The sequence below is a fragment of the Otolemur garnettii genome, unplaced genomic scaffold (assembly GCF_000181295.1).
Source record: "Otolemur garnettii isolate 467f Iridium unplaced genomic scaffold, OtoGar3 scaffold00058, whole genome shotgun sequence".
Lineage (NCBI taxonomy): Eukaryota > Metazoa > Chordata > Mammalia > Primates > Galagidae > Otolemur > Otolemur garnettii.
Window position 1 is genome coordinate 49,137 of NW_003852453.1, and position 21,664 is coordinate 70,800.

At 42.7% G+C, this 21,664-nt stretch overlaps 2 protein-coding genes, 1 long non-coding RNA gene and 2 pseudogenes across 3 annotated transcripts in view; 3 read left to right on the plus strand and 2 right to left on the minus strand.

The window, feature by feature from the left end:
- Positions 1 to 6,790, minus strand: part of SHCBP1 (SHC binding and spindle associated 1) — a 43,923-nt gene extending 37,133 nt beyond the window's left edge. Inside the window, exons 1-4 of the mRNA XM_003792515.3 lie at positions 6,685 to 6,790; positions 4,432 to 4,593; positions 4,145 to 4,260; positions 2,575 to 2,783 (exon numbers count right to left, since the gene is read on the minus strand). Of these exons, the coding sequence (XP_003792563.1) occupies positions 2,575 to 2,783; positions 4,145 to 4,260; positions 4,432 to 4,593; positions 6,685 to 6,787 (590 nt within the window). The 5' untranslated portion in view covers positions 6,788 to 6,790. The remainder of the gene's footprint in view (positions 1 to 2,574; positions 2,784 to 4,144; positions 4,261 to 4,431; positions 4,594 to 6,684) is intronic.
- A 2,078-nt stretch (positions 6,791 to 8,868) lies between these two features.
- LOC105887252 lies at positions 8,869 to 21,551 on the plus strand. The gene is made up of 3 exons (XR_001161400.1): positions 8,869 to 8,927; positions 17,213 to 17,218; positions 21,539 to 21,551. It is a non-coding gene; the product is annotated as an uncharacterized LOC105887252 (long non-coding RNA).
- Positions 18,665 to 21,664, minus strand: part of VPS35 (VPS35, retromer complex component) — a 32,546-nt gene continuing 29,546 nt past the window's right edge. Inside the window, exons 16-17 of the mRNA XM_003792516.3 lie at positions 20,267 to 20,410; positions 18,665 to 19,622 (exon numbers count right to left, since the gene is read on the minus strand). Coding sequence (XP_003792564.1) covers positions 19,443 to 19,622; positions 20,267 to 20,410 — 324 coding nt within the window. The 3' untranslated portion in view covers positions 18,665 to 19,442. The remainder of the gene's footprint in view (positions 19,623 to 20,266; positions 20,411 to 21,664) is intronic.
- Positions 20,481 to 20,650, plus strand: LOC111726265 (annotated as a pseudogene).
- LOC111726266 lies at positions 21,042 to 21,128 on the plus strand (annotated as a pseudogene).

Genomic DNA, 21,664 nt, shown 5'->3' on the forward strand with positions numbered 1-21,664 from the left:
CCTGCCTACGCCTCCCAAGTAGCTGGGACTATAGGCGCCCGCCACAACACCCAGCTATTTTTTGGTTGCAGCCGTCATTGTTGTTTGGCAGGCCTAGGCTGGATTCGAACCCGCCAGCTCAGGTGTATGTGGCTGGCACCTTAGCCGCTTGAGCCATAGGTGCCGAGCGTCTTTGTGCTCTTTGTAGAGTGTTCAGATTAAGCAAACCAGGTCACTCACTAATGGTACAGAAACTGGAAAGTACTTTTTAAACTACAAAATGCAAGCAACATTATTAACATTATGATCATTAAGTATTATCCAGACTTCAAGTTCCCGGAGGAATAGCTAAAGTAAGCCTTCTTTAATGACTATACCTTAAATACAGACACTCCAAAAGAACTGTGTCAGGAGCTAACTGATAAAAGATTTGGGGCAGCACCTGTGGCTCTATGAGTAGGGCGCCAGCCCCATATACTGAGGGTGGCAGTTTCGAACCCAGCCCAGGCCAAACTGCAACAAATAGCCAGGCATTGTGGCAGGCACCTGTCGTTCCAGCTCCTTGGGAGGCTGAGGCAAAAGAATCGCCTAAGAGCAAGAGGTGGAGGTTGCTGTGAGCTGTGATGCCACAGCACTCTACTGAGGGCAACAAAATAAGAGTCTGTCTCTAAAAAAAAAAATTTGCCTGAAAAATGTTTTTAAATCAAACCTATCAATCCAGGTATGGGCTTTCTTTCTCACTTAAGGAACAAGGGTTCCACTTGTACAAGAGTAAACGACTATGTCAAAAAAAGCTAAAGGCAGGAACACAGGCCCTGAGGATCCTGGAAGAACACCTTCTATGACCAGCATATGCTTGAAAAAACTGTGTGTTCGTTTTGTAGGACGCACATCATCACACACAGCCTTCTTCACTCTTTTCCCTTTCCTTTCTTTCTGTCCTCTTAGATATACTAACCACATGGCTTAGCATTCACAACGTTTAAGGCAGTTTCAAAATACATATAAAGCAAATTAAAACCCCCCTAAGGTTTGTTAATATTTAGGGAAACCAGGTAATAGATACATAGGAATTCTGTGTACACTTGACCCTTGAAAAACGTGGATTTGAACTTCACAGGTCCATTTCTAAAGTACAAATCAGTGTGCCCGCCTCGTCGGCCTCTTTCCCGTCCCACCTCCTTTGCTCCTTCACTAGAGACAAGGCCACCCTCCCTCCCAGCCTGTTCATCATCAAGACAAGGAGGGCCTTTATAACAGCCACTTCCACTTAATAGTGAACTAATTTTCCTTCCTTATGATTTCTCTTTTTTATTATTATTAAGTGATAGCTGTATACATTAATGCAAACATGGGGTACAGTGTAGTGTTTTCATATACAATTTGAAATATTTTCATCAAACTGGTTAACATAGACTTTGTGTCATTTACTTAGTTATTGTGTTAAAACATTTATACTCTAATTCTAGAAAAGTTCACTTGTACCCTTGTTAGACAGACCATATAGGTGATCTTTCCTTTATGATTTTTCTTAATAAAATTTTCTTTTCTCTATCTTACTTTATGGTAAGAACACAGTATATAATACATATGAAATGTGTTAATCAACTGTGTTATTGGTAAGGCTTCTGGTCAACAGTAGGCTATTAGTAAAGTTTTGGGAGAGCCATAAGTTATAGTCAGATTTTCAACTGTGCAAGAGGATGGCACCCATCAACTTTGCATCATTCTTAAGTTAACTACACTAGTTTTCAGCTTTTCTGTAAGTCTGAAACTATCACAAAATGATTTAAGACATTTTTTAAAATACTTCTTTGATTTTTAAAAAGGATTCTTCTGTCTTTGAATTTATTTATTTTTATTTTATTTATTCATTTTATTTTTTGAGACAGAGTCTCACTCTATAGCCCTGGCTAGAGAATGCTGTCGTCATAAGTCACAGCAATCTCAAACTCTTAGGCTCAAGTGATCCTCCTGCCTCAGCCTTCCGAGTAGCTAGAACTACAGGTGCCCACCACAACTCTCAACTAGTTTTTCTATTTTTAGTAGAGATGAGGACTCACTTTTGCTCAGGCTGGTCTTGATATCCGGGACTCAAGGGACCCAGAGTGTAAAGATTATAGATGTGAGCTAGCACCTGGCCTAAATATTTTAATATTGCAATGACCAAGTGCACAATTTAAGTTTTAACTCTGGGTCTAACACAGACTGGAATTACTTCATTTCATTCAAAGCTTCTAGCCACAAGTTGTTTTTTTGTGTGGTTTTTTTTCTTTTTTCTTTTTTTTTTTTTTTTTGAGACAGAGCCTCAAGCTGTCACCCTGGGTAGAGTGCTGTGGCATCACAACTCATAGCAACCTCCAACTCCCAGGCTCAGGCAATTCTCCTGCCTCTGCCTCCCAAGTAGCTAGGATTACAGGCACTCACCACAATGTCTGGCTATTTTTTGGTTGCAGCCATCATTGTTGTTTGGTGGGCCTGGGCTGGATTCAAACCTGCCAGCTCAGGTATATGTGGCTGGCGCCTTAGCCACTTGAGCCACAGGCACTAAACCCACAAGATTATTTTTATCAACTTATATTCCTATATTCCTACCTGACATGCTCAATTGCAAGTGCTGTCTGGTCAAATACTCCAGAATCGTCATATACCACCCACAACTCCTGTAGGGGCAGCTGATGCTCCTTCAGATCGAGGAGCTCTTTCACACACTCCAAGGTAAAGGTGCTCACTTGAAACTCACAGAGGTGTGGTTCAGCAAGCCTCACCACTGCCTTCAAGGCTGAAAAGTCCACATCTGTGATCTGAAATGTAAAGTTATGCGATTTAACACATGGAGATCAAGATTAAGATATAAAATAAAATACAACTAACTGCCTGGGGTTTTTTAAAGCATAAAATGCAGGCAAGCCCTGGCTCTCACACTCATGGAGCTTACATTATAATCAGCGTGTTCAATAAAAAAGATGATGAGGAGTAGGTGACAGAGAATAACCAGCAGGGGTGGTGGTAATCTGATTTAGCTGGGGTGGCCAGAGAAAGTCACCTCTGAGCTGAACTGAGAAGGGTGAAAGGAAGCAGCCATCTAAAAAGCAGAGAAGGCACAAAAGGCCTGTGGCAGAGATGTGCCTAGCAGCTAGAGGAGCAGAAAGGCAATGCTTCTTGCTAGAACCAAAGGGAGGAAATGGGGACTGGGGAGGGCAGGCTGTGCAGCAGCAAGAGATGAGGCAGGAGAGAGAGGCAAGATCAGGACATGAAAGATATCAGAAGGAGCTCAGATTTTACAAGTTCTCTAGCGCAACAATAAGACACAAAGTCAGCACTAGGTAAATGCAATGCTTTAGGAGTTTCAAGCAAATAAATATCATACTTCTCTTTAAAACTATGACTTTGCTTTTAGAGAGTCTCTGGGGAAGGGGAAAAGCAGCACTACTGAAGCCTGAATTTCAACCAAAGACATTAGCATGACCCAAAATGTAAAAATTCACAAGGAACAGCTGCAACCCACACCCTTGTACCTCATCACTGCAGTCTGTGATGTCATATTCTAAAGGAGCTGCAGCAACAAACTATACTCGCACGCTCTGCTTTAACATTCTAGTTTAACAGGATTTTTCTGTGGTCTAGTTAATAAACACCAAGAAAAATTAGAAAAAATTAGAATGCAAATTTAATGTAAAAGGCCTAGTCAGTTGAAAAATAAAATCGTTTTCACTTTCTGCAATGGAACACATTATCACCAGATTAACCACAAATTTACTAATTTTCCAGGCAAAAAATGGGCTAGTTTTAAAATGCCTCTTTGGGTAGAGCTAGTTAAGGGGCTACAACTAAGAAGGTAAAAAATTAATTGAAACTATTGACTTCATAATGAGTCTTCCTCATTCTTTAAATGATTTCAAATACCTCCTATACTTCCTAGGTTTATAATCCAGTTCCCCTTGTCAAAAGACACTGAAACTTAAACCACCCTAATTCCTGGGTAACTCCTCCTCAATTGCCTTTACAATCTGTGGACAATTTCATACACCATAGCAATTAGATATGAAAAACATGCTATTTCAATCAGCTTATAACGTTAACTAAGAAAAAGCATTTTGGTTATAATACTCTGAAGTAAAATGCTTAAACTTAGAGACAAATGTCTTAACAACATTAAATTTACCTCAACCAGCACCTTGAACACACTAGTTTGCCAGACTGCCTGCCATCCAGATGGTTCAAGGACCTTCTCCAAGAACTCAGCTGTAAATTCCTTTACCTCAGAGGCCTTGCAGTCAGCTACAAACAAATCAAGCACAGGAAGAATTGAGAATACGCAAAGCAGAGAGGAATTGATAAATCCATTTCAATTCACTTTCTCAGAACAAATAACTAGCAATATGAGGGACTTATATAGACAACCTACTTGTAAACTAAAGACAAAAGCAGCAAAAAATAGAACCTACTCACCTAAAATGTAATCTTGATAGGCACTGAATCGCTCATAGAACAAAAGTTGACTTGTTTGGAAAATTTCTGGGAAAGGAGTTTTTCCTTCTAGTACAAAACTTCGTAAACTAGTTCCTGCATGGTAACTACAGTCACTGCATGAGTCTTCATCTTGGAACAAACCTAAAAAAACAACAAAATATGCAGACTCAACTATCCCAGCTATTTCTAGTACTTACAGAATGCTTCTATTTTCACATTCTTGCTTAGAAATTTCAAACAAAGACGCCAGCATGGTGGCTCAGACCTGTAATCCCAGCACTCTGGAAGCCCGAGGCAGGTGGATTGCCTAGCTCACAGGTTCAAGACCAGCCTGAGCCAAGAACGAGATCCCCCTCACCCCTAAAAATTGCTGCTATAGTCCCGGCTGCTTGGGAGGCTGAGACAAGAGAATTGCTTAAGCCCAAGAGTTTGAGGTTGCTGCGAGCTATGACACCACAGCACTCTATCAATGGCAACAAGTAAGACTCTGTCTCAGAAAAAAAAGGAAATTCCAAACAAAATACAAAGATTGGAGTATGAATGCTCTACTTACCTCTATTATTATCAGAAGAAATTAGCTTTCCAAACTTAAACAGTTCTCAAAATCTAAGTTCTCTTATCTCACTTTTTTTTTTTTTTTTTTTTTTTTTTTTTTTTGTGACAGAGTCTCACTCTGTCACTGGGCAGAGTGCCTTGGCATCAGCCTAGCTCACAGCAACTTCATACTCTTGGATTCAAGTGATCCTCCTGCCTCAGCCTCCTGAGTAGCTGGGACTATAGATGCCCACCACACTTAGCTGATTTTTCTATTTTTAATAGAAACCAGGTCTTGCAGTTATGCAGGATAAATAAATTATGGGGATCTAATTATCTCAGGCTGGTCTTATATTCTGGAACTCAAGGGATCCTCCTGCCTTGGCCTCTGAGAGTGCTAGGATTACAAGTATGAGCCAACACATGCAGCCCTAAATTCTACTTTAAAACAATAAGAGTTTAAGATGTTTCACAAGTTAGGTTTTTGTTCCTCTCATTGAGGAAGAGGGAGAAGTTTATGATGTTTTTATATACATGAGTACCCCAATAAAGCTGATTAATATTTCCAATATCTCTAGCTACATTTTATGAGAACATTTATTATCTACTCTCTTAACAAATTTGGAATACACACTATAGTTTTTTGAGACAGAGTCTCACTATGTCACCCTCAAACTCTCAGGATTAAGCTTGCCTCAGCCTCCCAAGTTACTGCGACTACAGGCACTGGCCACAACGCCCAGCTATTTTTTGTTGAGGTTGTTATTGTTGTTCAGCTGGCCCAGGCCAGGTTTGAACCCACCATCCTTGGTGTATGTGGCTGGTGCGATAACCACTGTGCTACAGGCTCCAGCCTACACATGATGGTATTTTTAACTATCATTACCATACTGTACACTAGAGCCCCATAATTTATTCATCCTGCATAAATGAAACTTTGTACCCTTTGACCAACATTTCCCCTTTCCCCCACCCCCAGTCCTTGGAAACCACTGTTCTACTCTGTTTCTCTAAATTTGCTTTATTTAGATTCCACATATAAATGATATCATGCAGTATCTGCAGCCACTTTGAAAATACTATTCTTCACACATCATTTCATTTATATCTTCACCACAAGTAGAATCATTGGCTTTCACACCTATGTTTTCTCACTTCGCCAAGACTCTTTCCATTACACAACTGAAAATGTTAAAGTAAAAATGTAAACTCTCAGGGAAAAAAAAAAAAAAAGATGGATCTCCAATTGAACAGAGAATTAGGAGAACTAGATTACAGGACTCCGTTCCTAGTTGTCGCCACTATCTTTGGGCATGTTGCCTGCCTTCGGTGCACAGGAAAGCTACCCAGGCCCGTGGTTCAAATTTTTTTCTTTTTCGGGAAACAGAAGGGTGATCAACGATCTCCACTGACAAAGAACTGATGCCTGTAACATTTCCTGAAGCCCATCCAGGTTTGCAATTCTTGTCTCAACCAGACTCCCTCCAGTCTAGGGAGGGCCGAGGCCAGAGAGCACCGGAAGAGAGGGAGATGCTCCTGTACCCGACTTAGACGTCCTGAGGGTGCCTGCGGACCCAGCACAGCCACCCCCGCCGCCTTGGTAGCCGGGTCCGAAAGGCCTGCGACCCAGGCGCTCTCTAAGTGGCCAACACCCCAGGCCAGAAGGAGGCTTCTCGGCCCAGCATAGCGGGTGCTCACCTTTCTCCAGGGGCGCTGGCTCCTCCTCGGCCACCCAGCTGCTACGCCCCGATGCCATGGCTTCTGACTCCGGGCCGCTACCCGCCAGCAATACGCCAGCCATTTCAAATTTCAGCGGCGGCCGCGCACACCAACTACGCGGAGGCTACTGATTGGCCGAGGCACTTGGCCCAATTAGAGCCCCGACCCCCTGCAGCATCATCAGCCCGGCCAACAGCGCCTCTGCGCCCTCTGCCGGCCTGGCGGACAGCTCTCCTCCACGCTCCTGGTCTTTGCCTCACTAGGACGAACTTGGACAATTAATTATTGGAACATAATTTGGGATGATTTTCGAAAAACCAACAAGCCTTGACTGAAAATTAGGTATATTGGAAAAGACACTGGACTGGGAGTCACCAACATGCTATTTTGGCTTTTTAGGTCTTTACTGTTGGCGTCACCTGGGCAGCTCATTTCAGATGCACGTTTTGGACTGTACCAAGATGTCGGCCTGGGGGACCTCAAATGTTCACTACCAAAAATTAGTCTCTCTCCCTCTAACATACATACAAAGACTGCATATTTTTAAGGAATATCAGATTAAATTTAGTAAGTTCGGGCGGCGCCTGTGTCTCAGTGGGTAGGGCAGCCAGCGACATATACGGAGGGTGGCAGTTTCAAACCCGGACCCGGCAAAACTGCAACAAAATTAGCCGGGCGTTGTGGCGAGCGCCTATAGTCCCAACTACTTGGGAGGCTGAGGCAAGAGAATCGCCTAAGCCCAAGAGCTAGAGGTTGCTGTGAGCTGTGATGCCATAGCACCCTACCGAGGGTGACAAAGTGAGACTCTGTCTCTTAGAAAAAGAAAAAAAAAATTTTAATAAGTGCATTAATTTTTTTATTTTTTTAAGTTTTACTAATCAAACGCAGCTTCAGTTGGGATAATAGCTGACAATGCGCACTGTGCACAAGACACCCTTCTGCATGCCCTAATTGCACTACCTTATTTAATCTTCCAGAACCATCCCATGAAACAGGAACTCTTATTATGCCCGTTTTACAGATAAGAAAATGGACTCTCAAGAAGTTAAATTACTCCTCCACTCTAACCCAGCCGAGACTCTGAAAAAAAACCTTTAACGCCTCTGCCATGCTGTCACTGCCAGGCTGCTGAGGCCATCTTGCAACAGCGTAGGTTGCTGAGACACCAAGTAGGATGAATCCACCAAAGGGCACCAACCTGGTGGTGACAGCCTCCAGGGTCTTATCACAAGGAACCGTTTAACCAACTGCTTTGAAAGACAGCCTTGGGCTCTCTCAGATCCCTTATGGCTGAAACAAAATGGAGCCAGGAGAGGTGATTATGAAAACCTGTGCTAATTCGACTAGGTTTTCCAGGAAAGAAGATTTCTTTGACTCTTGCTTGCAGAGTCTGACCTTACATTTATTTGTTTACTGAACAAATATTTACTGTGCAGCATGAGATAAAAACACAGAAAACAATAAAATTGAGACTAACAGCAGGCCTTGAAAACTAAGCTGCCCTTCTCATAATTCTCCCCTTTAAGGGTCCTGGCTGCAAACCCCACAAGTGGCTGCATTTCTCCTCACTTATTTCCATCAGCACAGAAGAAAACAGGTATCACTTCTCCTTAAGTTACCAAATATTTTGCAGATATCACCAAAACTAGTGCTGTTTCTGGAAAAGTCTTAGAAAGGAAGAGCCAGCAACAGAGTCAGAGACATAATACTGATGCTGCTGCAAACTCCATTGAGGGCAATTTATTTGTTAAACTGAAGAAATTTGCTATACACAGCCCTTCTCATCTCCAAACCTCTGTCAACATTTATTCACTACTTGCTTAGGTTACATCAAAGTGATATAGGGTTCTCCCATTCAAGGCTGGACAGGGGGCCCCAGTTTTCCTAGGCTTGGGCAAGTTCATGAAGGGAACAACCCTGCCCTTTTTCCCTGAGCTGGAGGGACTTCTGCATTCATTCCTTTGTCAATAACACTCATTAATAATGAATATGTGTTTCTATTTGCCAAGTCCTAGCCAAGTGTAATTCTCAAGACCTAATATCCCTAGATAAAGAGCCCACTTACGGATGCCCCAGTTAGTTCTTTCCATCTGCCAGAAGCTCTGGTGTCTTTTATTTCTTCTGTATTCCTTTCTAATTTTTAATAAAAATCCTGTCTTGCTGCTGATCTGTGATCCATGGGTTCATTCCTCAAATTCCTGAGACCAAGGACCTACTGAAGAGTGAAATTTCCGTAACATATTTGTGGGTCGTCCAGGATTGAAGATATGTGGTAAACATAATTGAAGATCTGTGGTCAGCAATGTGACCACTCACCTCTATCCTGTTTTTCTCTATAATCATGGTTTTTTGTTTTTTTTTTTAGAGACAGAGTCTTACTTTGTCACCCTTGGTAGATGCCACAGCACTCTACCAAGGGCAACAGAACAAGTAATAAGCATAGGAGAACCCATGGGTACAAAGCACTACACTGGTAAGAGTGGCTAAATCCAGACAAGCACAGGGGCTGAGGAGGGCACTCTCCTCAGGGATTCTTCCCCAAGCATTGGAAGGATGCTTCCTTTTGTTTGACTGGAAGGCTTCTTGGGTTAGTCAGAGGATGCTATTGAGTAAGACACAGGATGTTTGTTCTTTCCCACAGATGGGTAACATATTCTCTCTCCAAGAGAACACTCCACTGGGCTGCATTCTGAAGCACTGGGACAGGTTTTATCCCCAGACACTGAAAAAACAAAGTATGGTTTTCTTCTGTACCAATGGTGAAAGATGGCCACCAGAGGGTACTCTAAATTATGGTTAAAAAAAAAAAAAAAAAAAAAGAGGAAATTGTCAAAATTATCTATGTTCAAGCTTTCTTTTTTCTCAGAAATAAACCCCAACTGTGTAAAACCTGTCAGATAGATCCAGCTCTCCTGGCTATAATAATTTCCCCAATGGCCAGGGATTCCTGAGAGAGACATTGTCACCACCTAATTCAAACCCACCATCTACTTATCCTGTTTCTTCCTCACTGCATTTAGAAAACCCCAGGAATGAGTTTATCCCACAGTTTCTTCTGTTCCTGTTGGGACCCCCCCAGAAAGCAACACTATCCTTCTTTATATCCCTTGGTCAAAACCGCAAGTAGTGAAAGGGGAACTCCATTCTCCATTCTCTCTGGCAGATTTAAAACAAATTAAGACAGATTTAGGGAAATTTTCTGATGACCTTGATAGGTACACAGATGTTCTCCAGGGGTTAGGACAAAGCTTTGACCTCTCATGGAGAGATGTAATGCTACTAATAGATCAAACTTTAACTTTAAATGAAAAAAATGAAGTCTTAGATGAAGCTAGAAAATGAGGTGATTTGTGGTTCATGTCCAATACTGATAGTAGTATGTCCTCTGAGGAAAGGGACAGATACCCCATGGGAAAACAGGCAATTGCCTTTGAGGATCCTGAATGAGACCCTGAGAAACAAGGTGTCTGGTGGTATAAACATTTTCTAACATGTATCCTGGAAGGTTTACATCAATCCAAGAAAAGGCCTATCAATTATTCTAAGCTTTTGTCTCCTATGCCTGTTACCGTTCCTTACACTCCTGCTGAATTTGACCAAAATCAAATTTCCTAAGTACAAATGTCTTCTTGGGGAGTGTTTCTACCTTTCTAGGAGCTCAGAAAACTAATTGCTTGGCTACTCCCTCCTGAGATCCTCCCTTAGTTGCTGGTTTCCTTTGCAGGAACAGAAAGGCTTTTGTGTATATGGTGGGCGTCACCTTGTGACCAACATTTCATGTCCTGCACTGACCCATGTGGAGAGCAAAGATTCTGTTCAGACACATGCTCCAAAAGGGCCTGTGGCAGAGCAGCCCAGCTGGGGGTACTTTCACTTCCGAGTCTTCAGAGCGCTTTCACTCCTTGGTTCTCTCACCCTTTCAGAATGTTTTCTCCAAACCAAAGATACAGGGAGAAAAAAGCCAAGACTTGTTATTTCATGCTTTTCCCTTTATAATATTTTTATATTCAATAAAAATTGAATATATATTCAATAATAGTGATAACTAATGTTTGGGGGCTTATTTTACCCTAGACACTCTCCTAAGAGTCATGACAACCCTAAGTCTGGGTAAAAGAGTGTCCCATTTTACATATGAAGACACTGAGGCACATGGAGGCTGAGAAAGCTGCCTGGGACACACCAAGTGATAGTGGGCACTCAAATTCAAGCTGTTAGATTCTATAAAGAGCCCCTATTCCTCACCACTATGACCTAACACCACCTGCAGTAACAACAGGGTGGACGGATTGGTCAGGAGTAAAAACATTGAGTGAGCACATGAAGTGCCGGTTGCGCACTTCCAGGTGGGAGGAGAACGCACACAACATGTACTTATAGGCTGGAGGAAGATGCGGAATGCAGGCAAGAGCTGAGCTGCAGATTTTACAGAGGGTGTTAAGTGCTGCCACACAGGAAGGACTATCACTAATGTCCTCCAAAGGGACAGACCTTGACTACCTTCCCAAGAGCAAAGAGGCTGCCTGGAGCTGCCAGTTCAGCTGGGGGTGAGTTGGCAGATAGGCAAATCTCACCAATCCCCTTGACCACTTAAATTAGTGACTGAGGCAAAAATCTCCATCAACAGAGCTTTATTAAGCAAAGTTGAAGATGCACCTGGGAAAAGCACAAATCACCAGAGCCTCTCCTCTGGGTACAAAGATCTTTCTCTGGACAAACTGTGGCTGTTTTTCCAAAAGGGAATTTGGAAATTTCATTTCCAAAGGCATACAGAAAGAAAAAAGTATAGAGAGTAGTGAGACAAAATGGTTACAGTAATGCTGCTGGTGTGGATGACACCATTCCTCCTCCACAGGCCTGCCACCATCAGCTGAGATTATATGGCCAAAAGCAGCATTCTGCCCTGGAGGAAGTTGTGCTGAGTTCTTCTACAGCTGGTACTTCATGATGACAGGCCCCATCATCAGCATGGCTACAACTTAAGCATCTATGTATATCAACATTTAGAAGCATTCCTTCCAGGCCAGGCGCAGTAGCTCACAGCTGTAATCCCAGCCTGAGCCAGAGCGAGACCCCCGTCTCTAAAAATAGCCAGATGTCCTGGAGGGTGGCTATAGTCCCAGCTACTGAGGAGGCTGAGACAAGAGAATCCTTTGAATCCAAAAATTTGAGGTTGCTGTGAGGTACGATGCCACAGCTCTCTACAGAGGGTGACAAAGTTAGACTCTGTCAACAACAACAACAACAAAATAGAAGCATTCCTCACTGAGGAATGACATTGCCCCCCAAAAAGATAGCCTGGAGATGAACTTCCAAAGGAGAAAAAAGAAATATATTTTTCATTAAATCAGCTCAGGGGAGGAAAAGGAGACCAGATCTTCTCCTCTGGGCACAAAGGTCTTTCCTTGGACATCGCTGGGACCTCTTGCAGGTTGACCTCAGAGCCAAAGCAGCCCGGTGGTAGCAGAACGGCTATAGGCCCTGAGACAGCATCTGCAGTGGCTGGGGGCAGCAGAGGCAGTGAGGCAGCTGGACACTGCCAGCACCACGGCCAGCTGCCTGTGGCTCTCCCAGGATAAGCGAGTGGCCAAGTCATTGGCCATTATCATATGTTTGTCCTGTGCTGTGCTCTCTACACTTTGCTCATGGCCATCCTAGATGCCTGCTACAGAACATGTGTCCAGTCTCTATGAGACATCCTTCTGGCTCCTCTGGCTGAATTTGATTGTTAACTCTGTTCTGTACTCACCCTGCCACATGAGTTCCAGAAAAATGTATATCAAATTGCTGTGCCCTGGAACGGCCAAGAGCCATCCATCCCTGTAAGTATGGGTACATGACAGAGATGACTCTTGTACCAGATTGCCTGAATTCCTCATACTCCATGAAGTAGATAAGGATAGTCACACTTCTGTAGGCCACTGCCACCCACTTCACTTTACTGTTTGTTGCAAGGAAACATAGAACCAATATAAGAAACAAGTGAAACAAGTTTCCACAAGTATTTTTAAAAAGTTGTCTTTGGAATTTACCTGGGGCTTCCTAGAAAGAGAGCCTCTGCTCCCAGCCAGATTTGCTGAATTCCAGAATCTGCATTTTAATAAGATCCCCGGATGTGTAGAAACCTAGAAATGGTTGAGAATCTGGGAGACTGAGACAGGTGGATGACTTGAGTTAAGGAGGTCAAGACCAACCTGAGCAAGAGCAAGACCCCATCTCTACTAAAAATAGAAAAATTAGCTAGGCACTGTGGTGGGCACCTGTAGTCCCAGTTACTTGGGAAGCTGAAGCAAGAGGATTGCTGGAGCCCAAGAGTTTGAGGTTGCTGCGAGCTATGAGGCCACAGCACTCCACTTGGGCAACAGAGTGAGACTGTCTCAAAAAACAAAAACAAAACAAAACAAAAGGCTGGGCATATTGGCTCACACCTATAATCCCAGCACGTGGGACGCAGGTGGGTTGCCTGAGCTCACAGGTTCAAGACCAGCCTGAACCAGAGCAAGACCCCCGTCTCTAACAATAGCTGGGCGTTGTGGCAGGTTCCTGTAGTCCAGCAGTTCTCAACCTGTAGGTTGTGACCCCTTTGTAACAATGAAAATACATTGAGGCATTAGGAAGGTTGAGAACCCCTGCTGTAGTCCCAGCTACTTGGGAGGCTGAGGCAAGAGAATCACTTGAGCCCAAGAGTTTGAGGTTGCTGTGAACTATGATGCCACAGCACTCTACCAATGATGACAAAGTGCAACTCTGTCGCCAAAAAAGAACAAACCAAAACAGAACAAAAGGAATGGTTGGGGCAGCACCTGTGGCTCAGTGGGTAGGGCGCTGGCCCAATATACTGAGGGTGGCAGGTTCAAACCCAGGTCTGGCCAAACTGCAACAAAAAACAGGCGAGCATTGTGGCAGATACTTATAGTCCCCAGCTACTCAGGAGGCTGAGGCAAGAGAATCACCTAAGCCTAGGAGCTGGAGGTTGCTGTGAGCTGTGACACCACAGCACTCTACCGAGGGCAATAAAGTGAGACTCTGTCTCATAAAAAGAAAAGAAAAAAGAAATGGTTGACAAAAATGATTCTGTAATACCTCAGCTCTGATAGAGACATCCTATTTAAGGCTTAAAATCACTGCAGCTCGAATTTATGTTAATTTTACCAAATTTGCACACATATCCTAGTCAATCCATTTTATTCCCTGATAAGTCTCACCAGTTTATTCAACTCTTTTGTTTGTACTAGTGTACAACAGTACTCCATCACCTTTGTGGATATAATTAAAGGCAACAGGTGTGAAAAAAGAATGGTAGAACCCAGTTTCATAAAACTTACCAGACAAATATTAAATTTCCCACTTACAAAAACATACCAGGATGGCGCCTGTGGCTCAAGGAGTAGGGCACCAGCCCCATATACTGGGGTGGCAGGTTTGAGCCCTGCCCTGGCCAAAACTGCAAAAAAAAAAAAAAAAAAAAAGAAAAGAAAAGAAAAAGAAAAACATACCAGACAAAAATGCTCCTTTCAAATGCAAGGGATTATACATAATGGTCCTGAAGCCTCCAAAGGTTTCTTTATATTTGCATTTAGCTCTCTCTGCTGAATGAAACTTGATGTGAGTTGCAGCCTAAGATTTTTTTCCTTAGATATAGGGTGGCATTTCTGATGTAAGCCTAAACTTGGCAATGTGTGTTAAAATTCATGCTCCAGCTCGAGATTTTGGATGCATGGATCAGTTGTACACTGCTCAGTGACCTGGAAGGATGAGCAGCAATTTGAGAACTATCCCAGTCCACATTACCACAAGTCAGGAAATGCTTTTCTTCAATCACACTCGAGTGTGTACCAAACGTGTGTAGTGTGTACTGGCAACTGAAGCAGTGTCTGCTGTCCATCCCCAGGACAGCTGCATAGAAAGGCCACATCTCCAGATTCCTCCACCCAGCACCTTTCATTCATTTGTATTATGTGGTCTGGAATTCACACTGTCAGAGACAATTCTGCTGGGAGATCCTCCCAGCTGTGTTCTGCTCGGATTTTTACCTTGGATTTTCATTATAGAGTAAATGTAATGGAAGTTCCCTCTGTAATCTAGACTTTGTGTTTATTTTTTTTAAATTTTTTTGAGAGTCTTAAGCTGTCACCCTGAGTGCTGTGGCATCATAGTTCACAGCAACCTCCCACTCTTGGGCATAAGCGATCTTTTGTTGTTGTTGTTGCAGTTTGGCTGGGGCCAGGTTCGAACCTGCCACCCTCAGTTTATGGGGCTGGTGCCCTACTCACTGAGCCACAGGCGCCACCCAAACGATCTTCTTGCATCGGGTTTTTTTTTTCTATTTTTAGTAGAGACAGGGTCTCGTGTTTTGCTCAGGGTGGTCTCAAACTCATGAGCTCAAGCTATCCACCCTCCCTCCCAGAGTGCTGGGATTACAGGCAGGAGCCACTGCACCTGGCCTAGACTTTGTGTTTAAACCCCTCTCATTGTCTATGATGGTACATCTATTCTTTGTGAGTGTGTCACATTCTCAGTGGCTCTGAGAGTTGCATATGAACTGTACTATACTCACTTATCACCCTGCAAAGTATACTATGATGCCTGATTGTTAAACACCACCCTCTTTTAGCTGCAAATATCAACCTACAACCTTAGCAGTGGCCCTTACTGTGGTGTTTTAGTTCACTAACCTGCGGACCACCAACGTCAGGGCTTGAGAACCAGTCAGAACCATGACTTCCAGTGAAGAAGCAATCCTCAGGGCTCTAAGAATCATGGGTTTCCTGAGTGGAGACAGGAAAGGGAGGATAGGGACACAGCAGGAGGCATCTCTCATCCAACTCATACCTGCACCATCTTCCTGGATGTGTCCCTTTGTGATTAATCCCTAGTTTTGGAATTTAATGCCATTCAGCACCAGACCTGCTCTGGTTCAGTACTTCTATCCATCAGTGAAGGATATCCCCCATCTACTAAGGACAGGTACTTTTTCTGTAAGATACAATAAAAATTTCTAGAAAAACTCAAACCCCCCCATTTTTTTTTTTTTGAGACAGTCTCACTATGTCACCCTCAGTAGAGTGCTGTGACATCAAAGCTCACAGCAACCTTACACTCTTGGGCTTAAGCAGTTCTTTTGCCTCAGCCTCCCAAAGTAGCTAGGACTACAGATTCCCGTCACAACACCTGGCTATTTTTTGTTGTTATTGTTGCAGTTGTCATTGTTGTTTAGCTGGCCCAGGCTGAGTTCAAACTTGCCAGCCTTAGTGTATGTGGCTGGCGCTGTAACCACTGTACTAGAGGCACCAATCCTCAAACTCAAATTTTATCAGTATATTTAATAGATGTAAAATTACTCTACCAAATCACTGGATAAGTTTGTAAATCCTAAGTTAATTTTTTTTTTTTTTGAGACAGAGCCTCAAGCTATTGCCCTGGGTAGAGTGCCGTGGCATCACAGCTCACAGCAACCTCCATCCCCTGGGCTCAAGTGATTCTCCTGCCTCTGCCTCCCAAGTAGCTGGGACTACAGGCGCCTGCCACAACACCTGGCTATTTTTTGGTTGCAGCTGTCATTGTTGTTTGGGCTGAGTGAGTTGGATTCAAATCCAGGCTGGATTCGAACTCACCAGCTCAGGTGTATGTGGCTGGCGCCTTAGCCTCTTGAACCATAAGGCACTGAGCCCCTAAGTCAATTTTTTAAAAATTTTTATTTCATTACAAACAGGAAGAGTTTAACTTGCTTCAATGCATGGATCACACCTGTTAAATAGAGGACTGTATTGCACGAGGCCCAACACACAATTGGATTTGAAGTTCCTCAAGAATTCACAGAGCCCTCTCCAGGACCTTCCAACACCTCCAGTCCCTAAAGCCCTTCTTCAGTGCTCTCCTGGATACTCTTACCATGGGTCTATCTTCACAGCACACTAGAATCCTTCATGCTGGGGACCATACCTTGTTCACTTTTATATTCAGTGCCTGTCTGGCATACTGTAGGTGCTCAATTATTGTTGAATAAAGAAATTTGTGCTAGCAGCTCTTTGGTTTCCTTTATTTTTAAAACCTTATCTCTTTACCTCAACCAGAAAATGAGATATTTTACACCTTATATTGATATTTGTTTTACCTCTGACCCATCCTCTCCAACTGAGCTCAAATTCAAGGATTTTTTTTTTTTGCAGAGGGGGGTACAGACAGAGTTTTGCTTTGTCGCCCTCAGTAGAGTGCTGTAGTGTCACAGCTCACAGCAACCTCAAACTCTTCAGCTTAAGTGATTGTCTTGCCTCAGCCTCCCAAGTAGCTGAAACTACAGGTGCCCGCCACAACACCAGGCTATTTTTATTTTTGGTTGTAGTCATTGTTGTTTGGCAGGCCTGGGCTGGTTTCGAACCCACCAGCTCTGGTGTATTTGGCTGGCGCCCTCGCTACTGAGCTACCTACAGGAACCGAGCCTCAAATTCAAGTATTCCTTAGTCATGTTTTTTTTACTATTCCAGCTGCATTTTACAGAACATATAAGTAAAATGTCAACTTTTAACATATCGTCAAGTTTATAAAGGGTAAATTAGGACCTGCAAACAACAGAAAGGGGCATGCTGGACTAAGATCACAGAAGGCTTAGCATGACACATTTTAATGGTACTAATTTTATCACTTTGGAAACATTTATTCACATAAACTTGCAGGGAGTCCAACCTGTGGCCCATGAGCCACATGCTGATTTTTTTTTTTTTTTTAAGAGACAGAGTCTCACTTTATCTCCCTCAGTACAGTGCTGTGGCATCACAGGTCACAGCAACCTCCAACTCCTGGGCTTAGGCGATTCTCTTGCCTCAGCCTCCTGGGTAGCATGGACTACAGGCACCTGCCACAACACCCAGCTATTTTTTTGCTGCAGTTTGGCTGGGGCCAGGTTTGATCCAGCCACCTCCCTACTCAGTGAGCCACAGGTGCTGCCCCAGCCACATGCTGATTTTATGAGGACTTTTTTTTTTGCTTATCTGTGTTGTTGGATATTATGGAAAAAAAGTATGCACAAAGCTTTTTTTTGGCTAATCAGCTTTCCTTAGTTTTTGTGTTATCTACTGCACGGCCCAAGGAAATTCTTCTTCCAACATGCAGCATTAGAAAAAAAAGCCTGGACACCCCTGACATCTAGCAAGTGCTAGACATTTAGTAACAGGAGGGCAGGTGTTGAGGAGGTGTGAGGTGATGTAGTCATTTGAAAATGTCTATAAATTCTGTGCTACTTCTTCCTTCAAGTGGTGGAACAAATCCCCTGACGTTTGAGTACAGATTAGACTTAATGACTCCCATTTAAGGCGAAAATGACAGTGTTGCTTCCAAGGTTATGTCTTAAAAAAGCATTGTGGTTTCCTTCTTCCTCTCTTTGCGTATCACTCACTCTGGTGAAGCCGCTGCCCTATTCTGAGGACACTCAAGCCACTCCAGGAAAAGGCCTTCAAGGAGAAGAGCTGAGGCCTCTGGCAAACAGTCACACTGAGTGGGCTCAGCAGTCTGCCCCAAGCCCAATGGTCACTGCAGCCCCAGTCAAAATCTCACCTGCAACCTTATGCAACACCTTGAGCCAAAACCGCCGAGCTGCTCCAAATCCTGACACAGAGGACTGTGAGGTGAATGCTTGTTCTTTTAAGACACCAAGTTTTGGGGTGATTTGTTATATAGTAGATAGCTAATGCAGGCGGGCAGCCTTCTGATAGCTGATACAGGTGGGGAACCTTTTGGGCATTTATGTGAACTCATCAGGCCTTAAGGAAAAGCAGGTTAAGAAGAGAAAAGCAAATGGGTATACATGACTAAAGAATAGACAGTGCCTTGCTCTATACATGTTTGAAACAGGAGTTAAATAAGTGAGTTTTGTGAACATATAAGAACGTCTATTAAATTCCATTGGATTATACTAGTTCCTTTTACCAATAAAGATAGTATGAATGAAAAAAAAGGTCCAAAATTGTTAACAGCAACTTTATTGTTTCACTGGTGCAAAAAAAAAAAAATCATGATAATTGTGATGCATTGTCCTTTAAATTTACAATAATGAATGGTATACATAAATTATATAAAATCACATTTCCATTTTATACTATTTAGAATCAAATTATTTTGATAAATATGTCCAGAGTTTAACATAAGTTCCTAAAGGATGGTTGAATCCAAATATGCAAAATATAGCTTCTGGTTTTGACCATGGTGCTTTAAAATTCTCAAACATGCATTAATATATTCTAGTTGTAGGGCAAATATTACACATGGCCTTATCCTGCATTAGGAAGAAGCCCAAGCTGAATTTCACATACAGTATTCCTTTCCTCTAAATTATTCTCAAATTGGACTAGAGAACAAAGAGACGGACACTTTTGGGTTAATACTTCCCAATAATGAAGAAAACACACAATCAACAATGAAACAAAACAGAAAAAAAAAAGGAAAGAGAGCTTCATTAGTAGCCGAGTGGTTTTGTTTTTGCTTTTACACATCACAGGAATTTTAAATGGCAGGTGAGTCATGCTACTTGGGTGATCAGACAGACTTGGACACTTATGAAGCGAATGACTTTATTAAGGTCCTGAAGGTGAGTGTCTGGAGGTGCTGGGTAAGACACATCACAGGTAAGAAATAGGAAACCTACCTCAGCATTTCTGAAAGGCACAATCTATGGAAGGGAAACCTAGTATAATAAAACCCTTACTGGATATACATGGAAAGTAGTATGGTGAGCTGTTATCTTTTTAAAGGACGAGACCTTCATAAATTGGCCCCTCAGATTCTGGTGATTCCCGTCTCAAGCGCAAATGCTCCAGTGTGTTATGAAAATGTTTGTTAATCTGCTCCGTTTCTTCACTAGATTCAAGATTTGGGAGGTCTTCTCTAATTTTTTGGATAAGCTGGTTTAAAACCTGAATTGTTACCTACAAAAGAATATATATAATTTCATGATCAACCAAATACCACAAAAAAATTCAGTAACTCTTGTTTTTTTTTGAGACAGAGTCTTAACTCTGTCACCCTGGGTAGTGCGGCATCATCACAGCTCACAGCAACCTATGTAATTATCCTAAACTAGTACAGTAGAATTGCTCTGTAGGTTGACCACCCAAGGGACTGTAACAAACTGGTCAACATACACAAGGAATTAGGCTTACTGTACTGCTATGTACATGTGGTGAGTATCTGGTCTATGAAAATGAGGTCAACTTAAGGAGGTGGTCAGCTATGGAAGTTCTACTGTATATAATGACAAATCAGCCCATTTGGCATTTGCAAATTATTTTGTATTTTCCAATGGATAGTGATTATTTTTTATAAAATTCCTAGGCAAATGAGATGAGAATTTTCTTGCACACGTTAGTTCTTCAGTTAGAGAGAAGCATCTATGCATACAAAATAGGATTTCAGAGAATCAAAGAAACCAGCAGGTAGGTAGACTCTGTAAACCCTAACCTTGTAGACAAATCAGAAAGTACCCGAATGATAAACTTTTATATATATCAAATCTCCTAAAAGCAGAAAGGGAAAATATTAGTTCACTAACAGCAGTTTATTATTCACTTACCGCATCATTTTCCTTTTCATAAAAATAGATATATCTGTTCAGAATTTCTATAAAAAGCTGCACTTGTAGAGAGGGGTCCATGCACTGATTTGCTATTTTTAGAGCTTTCTTTAGGCATTCCATTACTCTCTTGCCTCCGTGAAGCTAAAATAAAAGGGCAGGGGGAAAACGCAGCTATCAACCACAAATGTCCCATTTTTATACAAAGAAATGTTTGCATGTGGAAATGTCTGCTCCTTATTCCTTTGAGAGCAAGAATACATTCATAACATGCTACATTAAAAAAGGAGTTCTTGGCAGTGCCTGTGGCTCAGTGAGTGGGGCGCTGGTGCCATATATGAGGGTAGCAGGTTTGAACCCAGCCTCGGCTGAACTGCAACAAAAAAATAGCCCGGTGTTGTGTGGGCACCTGCAGTCCAAGCTACTTGAGAGGCTGAGGCAAGATAATCGCCTAAGCCCAAGAGCTGGAGGTTGCTGTGAGCTGTGATATCACAGCATTCTACTGAGGGTGACAAGGTGAGACTGTCTCTAGGGAAAAAAAAAAAAGAGATCTTTGCTTGGCGCCCGTAGCACAGTGGTTATAGTGCCAGCCACATACACAGAGGGTGGTGGGTTCAAACTCAGCCCGGGCCAGCTAGACAACAATAACAACGGCAACAAAAAATAGCCGGGCGTTGTGGCAGGCGCCTGTAGTCCCAGCTACTTGGGTAACTGAGGCAAGAGTTTGAAGTTGCCGTGAGTTGTGATGCCACAGTACTCTACCAAGGGCAACACAGTGAGACAGTCTCAAAAAAAAAAAGGGAGTTCTCAGGGCTGCCAACCTTACAGTAGATGTTGAGTGGTAGTATATTCTCCTACATAAAAGACAAAAAAAGACAAAGAAAAAGAAATGCAAGACTGCAGTGCTCTTTTGTGTTTTAAAGAGACACAAGTTAAATCTTTTTCATTCTTTTTTTAAAGTCTACAGCTGTATTTAAAAAAGTAGTGGCAGAACTTGCTACGTTACAACATCCTCAAAGTGGAAGCTTCACCATAGAATGAGACTCTCTTTACATCACTGCCCATTTCTTTTCTTTTTAATTTTTTTGAGACAGAGTCTCACCCTGTTGCCCTGGTAGAGTGCTATGTCATCAGTCTGGCTCACAGCAACCTCAAACTCCTGTGCTCAAGTGATCCTCTTGCCTCAGCCTCCCAAGTGGCTAGGACTATAAGCACCCACCACGCCTGCCTAATTTTTCTATTTTAAGTAGAGATGATCTCCTTCTTGCTCAGTCTGGTCTCAAACTCCTGAGCACAAGGGATCTTCCCACCTCTGCCTCCCAGAGTGCTAGGGTTACAGATGTGAATCACAGTGCCTGACCCCACTTATAGAAACAAAAGAATTTTGTCAGATTTCCA